Consider the following 20497-nt stretch of genomic DNA (forward strand, 5'->3'; position numbering starts at 1 on the left):
TCATGGCTGTGGCATTACATCCAATAACTTTCTCCAGAAATACAACAAACATAACAACAGGGTAATATAGAGTACCTTTATCTATCCCACAAATAATAAATAAATTGGGTACACTGTGATTAAACATTGTTAAAAAAAAAAAAAAATGGTGTAATGTAGCCTATGTAGTCATTTAAATTGTGAACTGAACTTGCTTTCAGGCTAATGATTTTACATGCATACTCTGAACTCTAAAATTAATTCAACAACATGAAAATATAAATAATTTAATTAAAAGTTACTGTGCAAGTCTAAATCATTGTTGTTCTTCAAACAACCCAACTTAGACTGTGGCGGACACATCCGCCAAACAGGCGGACTTTTATTTTGTTTGTAAAGTGTCGTAAAATTGGAGTGACTCGTTCCTTTTTACGGCACGGGCTCTCACCGCACTGTCTGGGAGTAGTCGTGCATCCTTGAACAATACGAATTCGTACTCCAGTAAAGGTAGGTTTTGCCTGAAAGTATGTAAAATACTTTAATATTACAGCCAGGAACGGAAAACTGAAGCTGGGGTAAATGATTGAGGTTAGCTGGTTCCCTGTCAGGAGAGCAGCATGTGCGCTACTGCTGATTCTGAATCCATCAGCTGCTTTTACGCGCTCAATCCTTCCGCGCTACTGTTTATCGTTCAGACCCCATTGTTCATCTGGCATCTGCTTTTTACAAATATAAACTACATCAAAATGGGAGAGGGAAATCTTACATGTGTTTAGCGGCGAGACTTTTCATCATGGCCGCTTGTGAAGCCCTGGAGGATGTCGTTCACTATAGTCGAGACGCGACTCCGCGCCGTGGCAGTGATCAGAGATTGAACATTCGAAGGCCTGTTCATTCATGTGCTGTTTTTCGCGACAAAACACGAATTGATAGTTCCATTAAGAATCTTCAACGCCGGATGTTGAAAAAATAAGATTAATTTCTTAGTGTATTTCGATTTTTCTTGTTAGTTTGTCAAATGAATTCTAAATGACCAATGAGAACGAGACTTTAGGTCATGTGTCCGGAACCGGCATCACTCCCAACAATCATTCCCAACACCACATTTATTAATTTTTAATTTTACTGTTGTTACTGCTAAAAGTAGACTGTATTGTCCACCCTTTATATATCATTATATATTGTTAATAAATAGTGATACATATGCAATCATACAACAATTTTACTTACATTATTCCTTCAGTGCTTAGTTCACTTCTTGATATGTTGGTAATATTTAGTCTAAAGGCAGCGCTCAAAAATAGAGGAGAGAAAGGGAGGGGGAAAAAAGTATATTTAGGATTGTGCTTGAATGGTGTCTGATGTGTTTTTTTTTTTTTTTAGGCAATGGCAAAGTTTCATGCACCTGTTATCCAGGACAATCCATCAGGATGGGGTCCTTGTGCTGTTCCTGAGAAGTTTAAAGACATGCCCTACCAGCCTTTCAGTAAAGGAGACCGACTGGGAAAGGTAAATTCTTGTTAATATTCACTGGCCAACCTCATTATTTTATGTTCTGAAATGTGTACTATCATAATTGTATTATTCAAAATGAATTTCATTCCCCAAAAGTTTATTGCTATTGTTTTTGTACATAGGTGGCTGACTGGACTGGTGCAACTTACCAGGATAAGAGATACACAAGTGAGTGTTTTCACATTCATTTTTATTCACCCACAGTAATTGCTATATGTGAGCACAATGACTTGTTTTGCTGGAGTCACTTATCAGTCACAATTGTTGTTCTCTGTTCTGTGTAGATAAATACTCATCTCAGTTTGGAGGCGGCAGTCAGTATGCTTATTTCCATGAGGAGGATGAAACAAGCTTCCAGTTGGTGGATACTGCTAAGACTCAGAAGACCGCCTATCAGCGGAACCGTATGAGATTCGCTCAGGTAGAGCTGCTTTCTAAACATTTGAGTTTTTGCTCTCTTACTCCAGCCTCGCTTTAATCATCTATAGTTCTCTCGTTTCTGAGTCTTTCTTATTATGTGCTTCTGTTCTACAGAGGAATCTTCGGAGAGACAAAGATCGCAGGACTGTTACTCAGTTCAACATGCAGACTCTGCCTAAGAGTGCCAAGCAGAAGGAAAGGTAAGTTCTGCTTAACTAGTAGAAAAACCACACACACACACACACACACACACACACACACACACACACACACACACACACACACACACACACACACACACAAACCCTAGTCAACACACACTCAACCTCATCTTTTGTCTGAATAGGGACCGTATGCGCTTGCAGAAGAAATTCCAGAAGCAATTTGGCGTTCGGCAAAAGTGGGATCAGAAGTCTCAGGTATCAAATGCATCCGTTTCATCTCTTTTCATCTTTTCTTTGATCTCCAGCGACACAGTTTCACCTTCTCTTTAATTTCAGTTTTCAATTTTTTGCACTGTTACCACTACCATGACATTTTATTTCAGGATTTAATTTTCTTTTCATTAATACCCTCAGTAAAATTTCATATCCATATTACATCCTTACTACATTTACCTTTTACATTTAAAGTTGACATAAAATTAAATTTTTGTAAATGCATATTATTGATCTTATTGTGAACAATTCATTCATGTGTATTCATTTCTTTTTGACCTTGCAAAAGGACTGGGTGATATGGACAAAAATTATCACATATATTTATTTATTTATATTTATATTTATTATTTCAGTTGCTATCGATAATTGGTAACACTTTTACAATAAGGTTTCACTAGATAACATTTGTTAACTTCTTTATTATACTTCTACAGAATTTATTAATCGTAGTCAACGTTAATTTCAACATTTACTAATACATTATTAAAATCAAACGTCATATTTGTTAACATTAGTTAATGCAATATGAAACATGAATAATCAATGAACAGCTGGATTTTTATTAACAAAGATGAATAAATACAGTAACAAATGTATTGTTCATTGTTAGTTCATGTAAGCTGATGTTAACTAATGTTGATATGTTAACTAATGTTAGCAAATGAGACCTTATTGTGAAGTGTTACCCGATAATTATTTGAAAGTTGTTGAAACCAGACCAGTTAATTGTGGTTTTATCATCTGACTACTCGTTATCATCAGAACATGACAAACCCTGGCCAAACAGGTGAACATTTCAAAATATAATATATTACATGTTTTGTCTCTTAGAAATGCACATTTGACAGTAGCTTGAGTTGGGATAGAGATGTAAATTTGTTCATTAACAAAACGGTAGCATCTATAAAAATTATAACAACCTAATTTTTAGTGATGCTCCAATTGATCGGCCGATATTGGCTAAAAATAGCTTGATCGGCGAACCCCAAAAGCGCAGATCAAAAAAGCCGATTACGTGACATAAATTACTCACGCGATTTTTTTTCACACGTGCATGCACGCCACACAGGTACACAACAGCAGAGTGGAGCTTGTCAGTGGCAACATGAGTTCTCCCGTCTGGAGTGTCCGATAAAGACGTAAAGTTAGCCGTTTGCAATGTATGTCGTGATGAAATCCCTCGAAGTGGAAGCAAGCAATGTCATTTTAACACCACTAACATGATTAGGCATCTTAGAACATGCCATACAACTGAATATGCCGAGTATGAGAAACTAAACCAGCCGAAGCCAACAACATCCCCATCCCTCAACCAGCCGACTGTGAGTGATGCATTTAAACGACGTGAACCATACAGCAGGGATAGTATGAGGTGGAAAGACATCACGTTTGTGGCAGTAGCCAGTTTTGGTGTAACAAGTTTTACATATAGCTGCCAATTATTAAATGTAATCAGTGTTTTAATGATCCCATTATCTGATCTGATGTGTGTTGGTCTGCCTAACCCCTCTTTGTTTGGAATAATTTTATGTTACTCTGCCTTATTTGGGGAAGATGGCCTACAGTAGCCTTAAGTTATCTCATTTTCTAAAATAAACACTTGGTGGTTCTTCAAGATCTTGACTCTATAGCCTATTTCTACAGTTTTTTTTCTCAATACAGTTAATTTAGAGTTAGTTTCATTTCTACAAATGGTGCAAACTCTGCTAGATTATAGATAAAAGATTCTGTGATTGGCAATCGGCAGATCATGATCTTGGTGATCGGCCCCAAAAATGCTGATCGGAGCATCTCTACTAATTTTTATAGGGTAAAATTTGGTCTTCCATAGCATTTAGATCATGTTAACCACAGGTAAAACCATGCGTTGCACCTCACTGCCATGATAAAAAGTAACTATATTGTTTCTGTGGTATTTATGAAAAACGGTAGCCTAAAGACATTTAGTATAACACAAATGGATAAAGTGCTATAGCCTATTAATTATATTACATTACTCCTTTAATACTGTTAGTGTCTACATTAATAATATAATTTCATGTGAATATCCCATATATATTTCTGGCATAATACGTTTGTGTTACTAGAGTAAATCCATGGTAAATGTTGGTGATTTGTGGATTGAAAAGCCTTCTAACTGTATTGTTGCGGCACAATGTTTCTCCTGTTTTCCACGTCAGCATTGAATATGTCAGCGCTGTTTCATCTGGCTTTAAACTAGTTTAAATCATCAGGCATTTGATTTGTGGTTTGTATGGGAGAACACTGCAGAACTCTGAGAGCTCTTTTTAATGGATCTCACATTACTCTCATCACAATACTTAAAAGATATCACTACTTCTGTTTCATCTTTCAGACTTTGAGACAAATTGACTGTGTTTACAATAATACCTCAGCAATATGGGCATTTTTAGTATTGAGTTTTCATATCAACTGGGTATGACCGTATCAGCGCTTTTCACTCTTCTGCTCCTCAGTTGGCCAAATATCATTCTAATTAAATATCAGTCTAACTCTTCTCCTGTCACCTCAGGCCCAGCTCAAGCCCAGGGACTCCTCGGTGGAGGTGCGTAGTGACTGGGAGGTGAAGGAAGAGATGGACTTTCCTAGGCTCATGAAGATGAGATACATGGATGTGGCTGACCCGGTCGACATGTGAGCATTCTGACATCACTGAGAGATAATTTCATATGAGTTTGTTGCTCTTGAGGGAGTCCTTCATTCTTTTCTCTTTCTCAGTGAGTGCTGTGGAGCTCTTGAGTACTACGACAAGGCTTTCGATCGCATCACCACACGCAATGAAAAACCACTCAAGAGCATCAAGAGGATCTTTCACACTGTTACCACCACTGATGACCCTGTGATTCGCAAGGTACTCTGAAGCACACTTGCACTCACCCACTTCGGTTGTCGTTGCTGCTGGCTGTCTGACGACTATATTGATGACTTTTCTAGTATAAATGGCAATGCTAATTGAGCTTTTTCTGAACGTAAATCATCCACAGCTGGCAAAGACCCAGGGAAATGTGTTTGCCACTGATGCCATCCTGGCAACTCTGATGTGCTGCACACGCTCAGTCAACTCCTGGGATATTATCGTTCAACGTGTGGGCAACAAGCTCTTTTTCGACAAGAGAGACAATTCTGATTTTGGTAAGCATGTGCTTCAGTTGAGTGTGGCTCATTTCGATGAATGTCAAAGGCCTTAGAGTCTTGAAGCTGGCCTTAATCTGGTTTAACTCTAGGGATTATTATAAATTTACACTTGTCTTCATATGCAGGGCTCAACAATAAGGATTGTCCAGGGTCAGTGTGAGAGTGCCAGCTAGTATTGCATTCATTTGCATTCATTTACTTTTTATGCCTTACAAGTTACAAATTCTGCTCATTTAAATACACCACCAAATTAAAAATAACAAGCTGATTAACAAAGAAGAGGTTTGGTTGAAAATGTCAGTGTTTTTTTTTTTTTTAATAGTCTTTGGTGGGCGATATGACAAATCTTATATCACGGTATGAGTCATTTTATTTCACAATAATGATAAATATCACAATATAGTTATTTTTGCTTTAAATAATGTTTATGTTATCAATTTGATAACATTGATATTTCAAAATTTGTCACCTTTTTCAATATCACCAAAAAAAAAAAAAAAAACTTACTGAAGACAAGTAAACTGATAAAATAAGAGCAAAGAAGTTAATTACAAACAATAGGAAAACAAACTACAAACGAACAAAGACAAATTAAATAGACCTCTTTCTTTAATGTTCTTGACTTGATTGATTCAGTCGAGCAGTGAGAGATTTTCTCTCATTTGTTGTTTGATTAACATTAATGGCAGGCGGCAGCAGGTATATTAGGCTGCTGTCACTTTAAGTGCTGCATGGATCCAATATACTCAGGGCCTGTTTACACCTGGTCACTTCATGCGTTTTACTGACCGGACATCTATCTGATTTGTTAAAACGGTTGTTAACAGTTGTCTCCACAAAAAAAACAAAAAAATATATAAATCCGATCCTCAATTCATGCGCTATGTGCAAATTTAACGGAGTTCACATCAACAAAAGCAACAGATATGAGCTGCATTTTATTTATCATCAGCTAATTTCAAGAACAAAGACAGCAATAGGAGAGAGAGCAGCATCAGCACTGGTAAGATCATTTAGTCACTACTTGTAATGAAGATGATTGTGTTGCGTGTCTGTGACTTACTTTCAGTTTCATTTGTGTCGGTTTGCGCGTCGGATTGCTGAGGAGATGCTGTTCATCTGCGGCAATGCGTGTTGTAGTAGCACTGGCATATCTAGCTATAACATGTCATATAGCCTATTACACGGAGGAGTACAATTTACTAATGTGGCTCCAACAATTAAACCTGTCCAGTTTCATCTGGAATGAGTCTTAAACCACCTCCTGAAGTGGTTTGGATGATCAGATTTGAATCTGTCTCTAAAGCATTTCAGAGGGCATTTACTCCTGTCAATTATCAAGTATTATAAACACTTAATGTAAATTTTTATAAATCACTAAATGTCATCTTCATATTTTACATTTAACGTTTAATGATAAATGTATTTATCTGACATCTCAAAATGTTGCAAAAATGAAATGTTTAGCAACATTTTTATAAATAGCAATTATTTATTTTAGTTGGGCCATTGAAAATATTGGACTAAAAAAGATCTAACTACTTGTGAAATAATCCTAACTGTTAAGCCCTGATAAACCAGTTGTTTGTGTTTTTGCTGCATAAAGTAATATATGTGAAGTTGTAAAGCTTAAACTCATTCTCCCTTGTAGACCTGCTTACTGTGAGTGAGACTGCGAATGAGCCTCCTCAGGACGAGGGCAGTTCCCTCAACTCCCCCCGAAACCTGGCCATGGAGGCCACCTACATCAACCACAACTTCAGCCAGCAGTGTCTCAGAATGGTATGCTTGTGTTTTTCCACCGTAAACTGCCCATTAATGTGATGCATTAACATCCATATTCTGTTTCAAACAAAGACATTTGTGTCAATGCATTTTTGTTGCTTTGTTTTCAGGGAGGAGAGAGGTACAAGTTTCCCAATCCTAACCCGTTTGTTGAGGAGGACATGGAGAAGAGTGAAGTGGCATCTGTTGCCTACAGGTATGTGCTGACCTCTGCTAATTAAAAAAAGAAATAAAGAAAGAAAAATTATTTGTGATTCATTCTGATCGGTAACGGTGAATTTTTGAGATGGTCCTCACTGCAGAACACAAGATCTAGAGGTTGAGGTTGGATCCAGATCCAACTCCTCCCACTTTACTTATTCCTAACCTACCTGTCTCCACCTCCTGATCCTTAAACCTACCCATCTCCACCCACTTGATCTAGATCCAATTCCTCCCACTTTACATATCCCTAAACCTACTCGTCTCCACCCCCTGGATCTGTATCCTGGATCTCGTGTTGTGCAGTGAGGAGCTACTGGAATTTTTGGTCTCCTAAAATGGACTTGTTTACTCATTTTGATGCAGTATATACTTGGGCTGGGCAAAAAAAAAAAAAACAGATTTTTCAATGAATCCTTTTCTTTAAAAAAAAAAAAAGAAAAGAAAAAAAAGTGGTTGATTCAATATTTATTCTTAAAGCCACTAATCAATTTTTCCGTATTTTTTGCAAACATTGAACATAATATTGATTGACAATTTTATTACTAGTCTTCTCCACTAGATGTCATCCTCTTATTTACCTTGTGCCATTTTACAGCAGGGACCTGTCATTCATTCAGTGCTTAACATAGCAGATGCATGTACACCTTTTAGCGTGAAAGACATTCCGGAAACATCACTGTCCCATCACTGTGCGTGCATATAATAAAATGAGTTCTCTTTCACATCTCCCTGTGCGTAATCGCACAAATTCTTCTCCGAATGCCCGCCTTTGCAAGTATCCTAGTAAACACAGTTGGTTATGACTTAAAGTGAACAAACCATAGAGAAATAACACATGTTGGCATAGGATCTGTGCATTAGTCTTAGTGACAGCAGCCTGATATTCCTGCTGCTGTCTGTGTTTTTAATATTAATCAAACTACAAAAGACAAAGAAATCACTCACTGCTCCTCACTGAAAAACTTTTTGTAACTTTAATAAAGATTAACCTATATTTAATTTGTACAGTGATGATTATATGCCGTGTTATTTTACATTTGATTACTTTATTCAGTTTCTGTGCCTGTGAATTATTGTTAGACCTACCTGAAAAACCTTAAACGCACTGATTATTTCATTTGAATCTTTGTTCTATTGTATTTATTTATTTGTGTTATTGCTTGTAGTTTGATTATTTGATCTTTTTTTATTAATGACAGTTAACTTAATGACAGTTAACAGTTTGAAATTTATATCAGTTAGTAGTTTTAGCTGTGGTATCGAAATTGGAATCGAGAATTGTTCAATATCACTGGTATCTAAAAATTTTGGGGGTTCATTCATTGGTCATTAACAAAAACAATAATTGTGTGTGTGTGTGGTGGGGTCATTGAAAATTGAATCAATTGAATTATCGAGAATCGTATCGATACAGCTGTCCTGATTCGATACCCAGCCCTAGTATATACAATGTGTTTGAGCCTAAAAATTGCATTTAAATATCAAGTCATATTTGAGTGCTGTTTGAACAAAACCTAAGAAGAATGAAGAATATATTTATTATAAGGGACATATCACACTAACAAAGTATGCTGAATTCAAAAAAGTGATCTTCCCTGATTGATTCTCAGGTACCGGAGGTGGAAGCTGGGGGATGACATTGACCTCATGGTCCGCTGTGAGCATGATGGAGTGATGACCGGCGCAAATGGAGAAGTCTCTTTCATCAATGTCAAAACTTTGAACGAGTGGGACTCCCGAGTAAGATACAAAAAGAGAGATGGATAATTGTATTTGGCCATTTCAGAGATACATGTGATATAATTCTGTCCTCTGTACAGTACTGCAATGGAGTGGACTGGAGACAGAAACTGGATTCCCAGAGGGGTGCGGTTCTGGCCACAGAGCTGAAGAACAACAGCTACAAATTGGCCCGTTGGACCTGTTGTGCTATTCTTGCGGGATCTGAGTACCTCAAATTAGGGTGAGTACAAAGCCACCATCTCTACATGTTATTGTCTTTCTTTGAGTCTTTTCCTGTCTGATTTCTCACTGTGTCTCTTTAGGTATGTCTCCCGTTATCATGTCAAGGACTCGTCTAGGCATGTCGTCCTTGGCACACAGCAGTTCAAGCCCAATGAGTTTGCCAGCCAAATTAACCTGAGCATGGAGAATGCCTGGGGCATCCTGCGCTGTGTGATCGACATCTGTCGCAAGCTGGAGGAGGGCAAATACCTCATCCTCAAAGACCCTAATAAGGTAAAGTGGAAGATGTGGTTCTAGTCTGTTGCTTTGCAGAATCGAGATCTTTGACATACTGAAACACAGCAAGAAGCTCCAAATGTCTATCAAAAGGTTGTTTGCATGGTGTCTGTAGTGTTCATTTTAGCTGTAATGATGTGCCAGTAGGAATCACCTTGGCAACTTCAAAGTATTTCTCTGCCATATTCTACATTATTATGAATGCTTAATTCTCTTTTGTGTTCCTCAACAGCAAGTAATTAGGGTGTACAGCCTGCCCGATGGAACCTTCAGCTCGGATGAAGACGAAGAGGAGGATGATGAGGATGAGGAAGAAGATGAAGAGGGTGCGGATAGCTGATTGTTTGTCACTTCAATATTTATCCATACTTTTTATTCGGTTACCTTTTGTTTCTTATATTTTCTAATTTTCTCCAACAGATGAAGACAATTGAGGCATCATTAACTACCACAGCTGCCAGCATTATGTGTTTCAATGTTGTCGGAGCTGAATAAAGACAATTGATTATTCATATACTGTGGTGATGTCTCTGTCTAAGAATGAGCACTCTCAGGTTTGGATGCTTTCGCAAGTTTAATTGTTATAGATCAGGTTCTGGAGCTTGAGGGCAATGCAAGTACAAACATGCTTTTAAGAATTGATTCTGAAAAATCTTGCTATTTAATCATACTTGTCAAAACATGGTACTAGGAATGCCAAAGCCATGGGTTTGCTTTCCAGGGAACAAACTTACTTTGAAGTGCCTGTGAAATGCATAAATGTAAGTGATTGGTCTGACATTAAGTTCTGCAGGTAAATATGCTTCAGCACACTGTTGATGCATAATGGTCATGAAAAAAAAGTTACATTTTAGTTACATAAAATTCTATTATTAAAACTAACATTTAGATGTGTATCAGACTGCCCCAGTGTAGCACCATATGAAGATCTGTCACAGTCTTAAACCTGTATACTACCATTCAAAAGTTTAAGGATGGTAAGATTAATTAAATGGTTTTACATTAATTCATTTAGCAGATGCTTTTATCCAAAACTTACCCAAACTGACTTACAAATGAATCTTATGGGGGCAGTAACATGAGAAGTGCTAGAAACAAAGTTTCAAACATCGTTCAGATTAGTACAAGCTAGAACAGGGAGGGATATAAGAAATAAAAGCATATTTTTTTATATTAGTCACACTTTTTTTTTACTAAGTTGTCTTAAAAGAAAAAGAAAAACGGTAATAATGTAAAAGTGTTACAATTCAAAAACTCTTCTACTAAAATATATTTTAAAATGTAATTTATTCCTGTGTTGGCAAAGCTGAATTTTCAGCATCATTACTCCAGTCCTCAGTGTCACATGATCCTTCAGAAATCAGTCTAATATGCTGATTCGCTGTTCAAGAAACATTTCTTCTTACTATCAGCATTGATGGTAAGAACTGCTTAATATTATTGTGAAAATCGTGATGCATTTATTTTCAGGATTCTTTGATTAATAGAAAGTTCAAAAGAACAGCATTTAATTGAAATATAAAGATTGACTGTCAATTTAAATCTATTTAATGTGTCCTTGCTGAATAAAAGTATTAATTTTTGTTTATTTTTTTAAATCTAGTGTATATCTATATAAACCACTTTGTGGTTCACAGCCAATGGGGCTCTTCAGAAACCTTGATAGTTGGTTTGGAAGGTTTTAGCATTTGAATGACCAGTAAATGGTGTTTGATGTCCACTGGGGAAAACAACATGTTTGTTCTGTTTCTTGTGTGACTAGTTTTGCTTTGTCTTGGTGTCCAAGTCCCAGATGAAGTTCAGTGGTAAGTTTCCCATCCTTTCTTTGAAGATCTGGTCAAACATCTCATTTTGTGCCACAGTGAATGTGTTCTTCCAATCTCCTACAGTACCTGCAACCACAAAACAAATAATATTGCTGCAAGCAGCCATTAAGGGGCCAAGCACAAAGAAAGCACAATAAGTCATGCCACCATGGCTGGGAACATCGGTGCAACTGCAATAATGAGCAATTAAAGGCATATTAAGGTGATTTTAGGCATAACTAGTCACTAGTAAAGATTTAATGGTTTATCACTTTTAAACAATAGGTGGCGCTGTGACCAAAATGATGTGGTGTGGTCAGAGTGACGTGACAATGACACATGCAAAGTTTGGTATTAATATGTCAAAGCATTGCAGAGATACAGCCTCAGAGTCCTTTTGGCATCATGCCTCGAATTTGTTGTGGAGCTATACGAAAATGGTTTTGAATATCGACATGAAATCCATAACTTTTTTTGGCATAGTCAGAAGATGATATGAATCTAATTTGGTGAAAATCAGACAAGCAGTCTAGGAGGAGTTCGAAAAAGTAGGTTTTTAAAGAAAATCAAAATGGCGGACAGGAAGTGACCGACTATGGCAAAATGTTCTTGGCATGAACCAAGGAATCTATCAAGACCAGTTTTACTACAATAGGCTAATTTAATGAAAAGTTATTAGCATTTTTGGATATTTAATTATAACCTTTAAAAAAAAAAAAAAAAAAGGTGGTGCTGCCTCAAAACATTTTGAGTAATGTCAGGGCATGGTGCTGAAGACACATACCGAGTTTCGTAATTATATGCCAATGCATTCGTAAAATATAGCATTTTGTGACAAAAATCAAAATGGCGGATATGGGAAAATTGGGTGTTGTTCGACTTGGCATTCTGCACCTAATTTGGTCACCACACACCAAGTTTGGTCAAAATACGCTAAAGCATTGTGGACATATAGCCTCACGTTCATTTTGGGGGGGACTTCGTCGAATTTGTATGTGCATTATTCAAGAATGGTTTGACAAATCAACTTTCCATAACTTTTTATCTGCATGGTCTGAAGATGATCTGGTCAAATTGTTTTGGAAATCAAAGCAACGGCCTAGGAGAAATAAGAAAAAGTAGGTTTTTCAGAAAATTCAAAATGGCGGAAAATGTTTATAATGGAAACAGACGTCATCAAATCATCTTGAGCCAAGGAATCAGAGGAAAAAATAAATGTGAATGCAACTTTGGACAGTTAGTGGCGCTAGAGGGATTGAGTTAGAGACTCTGGTGCTCAAATTTGCTCTGGTGACAGTTCAGACTGTCCTCTATCTATGTGCCAAATTTCACAACTTTCCCGCAAGCGGTTCTATGGAATGCCATAGACTTTCAGAGCAGAAGAAGAAGAAACGGAAAAAGAATAATAATAAGAATGCCAACGATTACAATAGGTACCTACGCACCTTCGGTGATTGGCCCCTAATAACAACAGAATAACTGAAGGATACAGCTTGTCTACACATTCCATGTTGTAATCTTTGAACATTGACCTTTGCGCATAAATTGGGGCTGAAGTAGTAGATCTTGTGGGATGAATTCATAGTTTGCCTTGGGGTCCTGCTTCATGTTTTTAAAAGTGGCCTTCTCCACAATACGTGCGATAGCAGTGTCATCCAGATCTTTCCCCAAGAACATGCAGATTTTCTTCACTGCTGTCCTGAGATCCTGAACGTGAAGCCAAATTCATTAGTATCAAAAGAAATCTTAAACAATCTGCATTAAAGAGCATTCTGCAAATACTTTGAGATATTTTGAGGCTGTGATTACCATGACCATGTCCTCATATGTCAGGAAAAGGATGTTGTACTGCTCTCTTTTAGTGTACCACTCTCGGATGTGATCAAACCAAGATGCACAACCAACTAAAACACAAGGTATGAATTGATACTTCTCTTACACTTTACACCTACATTTTGTGTCATATTAGGTTTGATGAGGCAGAAACCTGAATCTTAAAGGGTTAGTTCACCCAAAGATGAAAATTCAGTCATTAATTACTCACCCTCATGTCGTTCCACACCCGTAAGACCTTTGTTAATCTTCGGAACACAAATTAAGATATTTTTGTTGAAATCCGATGGCTCTGTGAGGCCTGCATAGCCAGCAATGACATTTCCCCTCTCAAGATCCATTAATGTACTAAAAACATATTTAAATCAGTTCATGTGAGTACAGTGGTTCAACATTAATATTATAAAGCGACGAGAATATTTTCGGTGCGCCAAAAAAACAAAATAACGACTTATTTAGTGATGGCCGATTTCAAAACACTGCTTCAGGAAGCTTCAGAGCGTTATGAACCAGTGTATCGAATCATGATTCTGATCGTGTGTCAAACTACCAAACTGCTGAAATGACGGGACTTTGGCGCTCCGATCCACTGATTCGACACGCTGATTCATAATGCTCCGAATCTTCCTGAAGCAGTGTTTTGAAATCGGCCATCACTATATAAGTCGTTATTTTGGGGTTTTTTTTGGCACACCAAAAATATTCTCGTCACTTTATAATATTAATATTGAACCACTGTACTCACATGAACTTATTTAAATATGTTTTTAGTACCTTTATGGATCTTGAAAGAGGAAATGTCATTGCTGGCTATGGAGGCCTCACTGAGCCATTGGATTTTATCAAAAATATCTTAGATTAATGAAGGACTTACGGGTGTGGAACAACATGAAGGTAAATAATAAATGACAGAATTTTTGGGTGAACTAACCCTTTAAGAATACCAAGCTAATGTCCAAAAAAATGTTTAAAACATACTTTGATGTGCTGTAATTCTTACCGTTTCCTGCTAGATACAGCTGCAAAAAGTCTTCGAAGCTCTTGGGAGTCTCAATTTTGGCCCAGACATGGGAAAAGTGGAAATATGACACCACATTGTCTTTTGGATTTCTAATTACATATATGATCTGTTATGTAAAAGACGCAAGGAGCAGTGAGGTTTAGACCAAACAAAAATCTAACATTTGATTATACAACCAAACATGTGGCTTACAATTGGCTTACACACACAAATAATACATTATTATTAATTTAATTATTTACTTTATGTTTTGCATGACAGGCGGCTTAAATACTTAACTTTCCTCTCTTGTCCTTAAGGCCTAGCGGCATCAGTGTGGGTGTGAGATGGGAGGCAAAGAACCGTGGAGACGGGCGCAAAGAATAGTCAGGTCTGCCTTCACGGTACTCTAACCACGGCATCTTCTCAAGATTGTTGGTATATATTTTGTCTGTTGTGTCCTCACAAATCAAATTTATGATGTTCTGTGTCCATATTGTACCTGCAAAAATATGGTTCACTCTGTAAACAACCAAATAAATCTCACACACACTTATCTTGAAGGTTGGCAGCAAATTGAATAGGCTGGGACCAGTTGTCTTGCAAGTTACCAGCGGCCTCATTTATAAAGCGTGCATACGCACACATTTGATCTTAGAGTGTGCATATGCAAAAATCCAAGCCAACGCTAATATTTATAAAAACTTCAACGTCTTTGACATGGAAAAGTGCTTAGCACTACGTCAGGATCTGAGCAGATGTATGCACTTTTCCTGGTCGAATTACTGCAGGGTTTTGGAAATCTAAGCTATTCTTTCAGCTCCATTTTAAATTAAAGGATTTGGACGATGACTGGTGATCTTTTATGTAAATGACATTAAATAGGTGTCATTTACAATGCGGATAACTGATACCATTCAGCTGTACGCAAGTTCAAGATCATTTGCGATTTATAGATTTCCCATCTGAAAGAGAGGCGTATCCTCGTTTTCTGTGTGTACGTTCATTCTATGAATCACACGTACTCACATCTGAGAAAAGACTGTAAGATCAAATTTAGGATGGTTTCTGTGCAACATGTTATAAATGAGACCCCTGGTCTCTTGTCCTGTTAACAGAATCTGTAATCATGCCCCTCCTTGGTGAAAAGTAGTATAATAAATTGATTTATGTCCAGAAAAACACATTTTTACAACTGAAATGATTAATTGTACCTGACTTGGGGTACGTCACCAAAAAAACATCACTGTCACGAATCTCAAAATGTTGAAGAGAGTCAATGTATTCCTCAGTGGTTTCACCTTTCGCGAAAACAAAGCCTTTATATTTAAATAAATAGTTGTCAAGACTTTCCATTATGCTGCACTTCTGCAATGGAGACACAAATGACCTTTGGAATCAGTGTGAAAGCAGCTCAGTGTACAAAGAGTGACGTTGACCTCTTTCCCCAGTCTTTTAAGGTTGGATGTTAATAATTAATTACAATAAAATTTCCCCAGTTTCACAAGGCTTAAGCTAGTCCTAGACTAAAATGCATGTTTAAGTTGTTTTAACTGAAAGTAACTTGTACTGACATATCTTAAAATATATCAGTGCCATTGTTTTGTCTCAAGATGCACAGTAGTAATGTTTTTTTCTAGTGTATGTTTATAAAAGCTACTTAAATATCCTAATTGAACTATGACCTAATCCTGTCTGTGATACCAGGCCATAGAGTAACATTTTATTTTAGTGTTTACATCACACTTCATTTACTATAGTATTATAACTAAATATGCACATTTTATGTCAACACAGAGTAACATGAAATGTAAGATTAAGTGTGACTTTTTATTTTATAAATAATCATTTTAAAATGAAAAAAACTACTAAACTGATTTGACTACGATGATAGAAAGACCAGTTCTTAAACAGCATAAATGTTCAGTAATAAATGTTCAGTAAAACAACAGGCTTGGTCTTAATTTGTACTTTGGATATGACAGTAAAAAAAGGGTTGTAAACACAGCATGATCAGAACTGACACAGGATTGCGCTGGCAATGTACAGAGAAAACAACATTTAGATAAGAGGACAGATGAAATATCTTCCAGTCCAATCGTTTCTGCTGTAACAGACAAAGTAATCAGAAAATAATGACAATTTTTTAAAGAGAGCAGCACCGAAGAAAGAAAAATAACCACTGAAGACTGGAGAAGAATGGATGAGATAATTGATATTTCAGAGGGTCACGGTCAGTATACTCTAGATGTCCAGGTTTTTAGTAACAAGTTAATTTTTATTTTCTTTGTAAAAGTAATGTAACCACAAGTAAAACAAGCATGGTTTGTTCAAAGTAGCTGTTTTTTTTTAAGTACATATTATGTCTTTGTTAATGGACATTTATAAAGTAGACTTTAATTGCTACAGATGCCACAGGTACAATAGTCACAATTAGTGTTATACTGGAGAATTCATTCATTTCATTTTACTGATCCTGAAGGGATTGTTATTGTAAATTTAAGACATGTATGTCAAATTTAGATTCTGTTGTATTGCTTTTAGAAACACCGTAACACCTTTTTAGTCAAAAAGATTTGTCTTACTACTATTAAATTTTACCTACCAGCTTTGAAGTCAGTCATAGCAGTGACATAAGGCCAAAGTTATATTCATCAGATGTTTGGTCAACAGAGGTAGACCTACAGTATGTGATATTTGTAACGCTTAATGAAAAAGACTTCTATTAAACCTCCAAATTGATAAGGCATACACCAAATAAAAACTTAATGAAGCAATTAGTGTCTAAAGATGTGGTGTGTGCTCATTATACAATATTATAATCAAGGGAACAATCATTTCAAAAGCCAGCAGCAGCTGATATTCATACAGTCTTTTTTTACTGTCTTTATTGCTACTGATTAAAACCAAGCAACACATAAAGATGTGTAACTTAAAATGGCTATCCTAAAATGGCTACAATGGCTTTAGTATTAAATTTATATTCAGCTGTCCCCTCATGTAAGTGATAGTGTACAATACAGTACAGTCAGCTAGTCATTATCGTAAAATAAACCCAACACCAAATATAAATATGTGGGGATTAAATATTGATTTGAGGTGAAATTATTTTATAATTTTACTCAGATACTATCTTAAGGCTTCCGTTAAGAAAAAATACTAAATCGTCCTTGTAGCACTGCAACAAAATTACAGTAATGTTAATCCTCTGAGGTCATCACAATCGATAATAGAGATGCAAGATGGCGTCAGCTGGATTTATATGAAATGAGTGAGCAAGTCTGCAAAGTGATATGAGAGACATAGAAGTAGTTAAACATAGTTGTAAACATAGTTGTGATATAAAGTGTTGCCAAGGACAATGGGGATATTAGGCCTAGAGCGCAGTAATAAAATCAAATAGCCTGTTTTGTTTCGCTCTGACAATCTAATTTTTGTCATGTCTATATCTTTTTATAGGGATTAATCTTTCTGACTGTCCTAAACTGAGATTGGTCCTGGTTGGAGTGACAGAAGCTGGGAAAAGTGCTGTTGGTAATGCCATTCTGGGCAAGAAAGCCTTTGATGAGGTTGGGGTAAAGACTCGAATGAGTTTCCCATGTCAAGGTCTGGTGAAAGGACAGCAGGTGCTTGTGGTTGACACCCCAGGTTGGGAATGGTTCAACATCAATGGCTCCTCTGCATCAGTATGGCCAGTGAAGAAGGAGATAATGAGGAGTATGAGTCTGTGCCAGCCTGGTGCCCATGCCCTGCTGCTGGTGGTACCACTGTCATTCTCGTTCTCCCAGCGTGAGCGCCGTGCTGTGGAGGAACATGTTGAGCTGTTTGGTCCAGAAGCCTGGAGTTACAGTTTGGTGCTCTTCACAATCTTAGACAGAAAACAGTTACGTGGTTCCACCCTAAAGCAAGAAGTGAAGTTGAACGTGGAGCTAAACAGGCTGGTTGAGAATTGTGGAGGGCGTTTTCATGCTCTGTACAGCAATCCCAAAGCAGGTGAGGACCAGGTGGCTGAACTTCTGGTCAAAATCACGAAAATGATGGCTACGAATGGAGAGACAATGCTCTACAGTGAGAAGGTGTTGGAACAGGCCAGAGAAATGGAGAAAGAAGTGGAGCAAAGATTGGAGGAAGAGCGAAAGAAGAGGGAAGAGAACATACAGAAAGTGAGAGAGGCACTGAAGGCAAAGGAGTTAAGAAGGTCGAGGAGGAGAACAGACCAACAGATATTGGACAGTAAGACAATATTCTTAAAATTTAGACTCAAAAGGGATATTATTGTTCTTGATTGTTTAAAACAATAGTTATATTTGTGTAAAAAGTACTGAACACAAGTTAAAAAAGAAAAAACAACTTTGAAACAGTCAAATGTAACTTTTTACATTTTTTCGATTTCAAAATGGTTTTATCCTTCCTTTATTATTTTATATTTTAGCTTGATAATGAAATTTTTAGAAAATTTATGGATGGATGTATGGATAGATGGATGGATGATAGATAGAACTAGCCTACAGTCTGCTGCTTAGAGACGCCAGCAGTTGGTTTTGTCTCTGATTTGTTCTGAACAATTTTCATTGACAAAGCACAGAGAAAGTAACTGCAATAGTACATCTAAAATGTGATTAACACTCAATATAAACTTGTTTATCAAACTTGGATATAATTTAGGGATTAGTTCACTTTAAAGTGAAAATTACCCAATGATTTACTCACCCTCAGGCCATCCTAAGTGGATATGACTATCTTCTTTCAGACGAACACAATCAGAGTTATATTAATAATCACACTGATGCTCATCCTGATGCACCTGTTTGAAGCTCGAAAAAAAAGTGCATCCATCCATTATAAACGTACTCCACAAAGCGCCTTGGGGTAAATAAAGGACTTCTGAAGCAAAGACATTTGTGTAAGAAAAATACCCTTATTTAACACATTATAAAGTAAAATAACTACAATAAGGTTTATTAATTAACGTTAACTACATTAGTTTACATGAACTAATAATGAACTGCACTTTTACAGCATTTATTAATCTTTGTTAATGTTAATTTCAATATTTACAAATACATTATTAAAATCTTGTTAACATTAGTTAATGCACTGTGAACTAACATGAACACACAATGAACAACTGAATTTTCATTAACTAACGTTAACGAAGATTAGTAAATACAGTAACAAATGTATTGCTCATGGTTAGTTCATGTTAGTTAATACATTAACTAATGTTTAACTAATGAACCTTATTGTAAAGTGTTACCAAATGGATGGCTTGAGGGTGAGTAAATCATGGGGTAATTTTCATATAAATTGAACTAATCCTTTAACTGTGGCTTCATGCTGATTGCCGAATAACGAACTGCAGCACTCTAGCTCATGTCAAAGGATGTTTTTCTTGTTTTCTACAGAGGAGGAACAGGAAGACTCAGCTAGAGACAATCCGTCTATCAGTGACAAAATTAGCTTTCTTCAGAGCTGTAAACAACAGTGAACGATGGAAAGGACCTCAGGATAAAAGTCATATCCACTCCCGAAGCTTCCACAACTCACCACTAGAAGCCAGGCCATCATCACTTCTCATCTGCAGTAGCCTACCTGATCCAGACAGCACAGAGTGTTAACCTGTAACATCCAAAGCTACTTACAAATGAAGAACACAAACAGTCTTAGGCCTTTTTTTTTTTTTTTTTTTTTTTTTTTAAAACATGATTATTGTTAATTGTTTACATGATTAAAGCTCATAATTTATCATTGTAATGTTTTTCTTTCAAACTTATTTCCTTGTTGTGAAAATGCTCAGTCATGGTAACAAAAGAATATATTGTCATTTAAAAAAAATTTTTTTTTAAAGTGTACAGACAGTATGATGCAATGTTCTGCTCTGTTTTTACCAGTTTTGAGGTTTCAATTTTAAATTTAAAAATAAATTTCAATTCGAATTGTGTGTTGTGCTGAATTAAACCAGGGTTTTTCTGAGACATTTTAGTAGTGAAACTGTTCGTCATTAAAATTCACTTAGACAACTTCTTTCAATATGCAAAAGTTGCCTTTCATTTTTTTATTGTTATTATGTTTTGGCCTGTGAAAATGTTAAATTAGTTTTGCAACTGCAAGATATGACT

The 20497-nt window shown here is 36.5% G+C and overlaps 3 protein-coding genes across 5 annotated transcripts; 2 read left to right on the forward strand and 1 right to left on the reverse strand.

Moving 5' to 3' along the window:
* The first annotated feature begins 339 nt into the window (after positions 1-339).
* eif3d (eukaryotic translation initiation factor 3, subunit D) lies at positions 340-10254 on the forward strand. 2 transcript variants are annotated; one of them, XM_048203559.1, is made up of 17 exons: positions 340-486; positions 1363-1488; positions 1617-1662; positions 1779-1915; positions 2029-2114; positions 2261-2333; positions 4888-5009; positions 5094-5226; positions 5360-5507; positions 6463-6513; positions 7162-7292; positions 7406-7491; positions 9110-9239; positions 9320-9462; positions 9545-9737; positions 9973-10066; positions 10161-10254. In XM_048203559.1, exons 2-17 carry the CDS (start codon positions 1366-1368, stop codon positions 10172-10174), a joined length of 1710 nt encoding a protein of 569 aa, XP_048059516.1. In that variant the 5' UTR covers positions 340-486; positions 1363-1365; the 3' UTR covers positions 10175-10254. The 2 variants fall into 2 exon arrangements, with proteins under 2 accessions (XP_048059516.1, XP_048059527.1); XM_048203570.1 differs by lacking the exon at positions 6463-6513.
* Positions 10255-10295: 41 nt separating this feature from the next.
* Positions 10296-15809, reverse strand: sult3st1 (sulfotransferase family 3, cytosolic sulfotransferase 1). 2 transcript variants are annotated; one of them, XM_048203606.1, is made up of 6 exons: positions 15593-15805; positions 14678-14880; positions 14379-14505; positions 13355-13449; positions 13078-13252; positions 10296-11632 (listed from the first exon to the last, which is right to left on the reverse strand). In XM_048203606.1, exons 1-6 carry the CDS (start codon positions 15732-15734, stop codon positions 11499-11501), a joined length of 876 nt encoding a protein of 291 aa, XP_048059563.1. In that variant the 5' UTR covers positions 15735-15805; the 3' UTR covers positions 10296-11498. The 2 variants fall into 2 exon arrangements, 1 of the variants encoding a protein (XP_048059563.1); XR_007186576.1 differs by having other exon boundaries at positions 11497-11632; positions 12991-13252; positions 15593-15809.
* A 586-nt stretch (positions 15810-16395) lies between these two features.
* LOC125276118 (GTPase IMAP family member 4) lies at positions 16396-20394 on the forward strand. The gene is made up of 3 exons (XM_048203595.1): positions 16396-16611; positions 17838-18611; positions 19784-20394. Exons 1-3 carry the CDS (start codon positions 16578-16580, stop codon positions 19864-19866), a joined length of 891 nt encoding a protein of 296 aa, XP_048059552.1. The 5' UTR covers positions 16396-16577; the 3' UTR covers positions 19867-20394.
* Positions 20395-20497: the final 103 nt, after the last annotated feature.

This window comes from Megalobrama amblycephala, linkage group LG1 (assembly GCF_018812025.1).
Source record: "Megalobrama amblycephala isolate DHTTF-2021 linkage group LG1, ASM1881202v1, whole genome shotgun sequence".
Taxonomy (NCBI): domain Eukaryota; kingdom Metazoa; phylum Chordata; class Actinopteri; order Cypriniformes; family Xenocyprididae; genus Megalobrama; species Megalobrama amblycephala.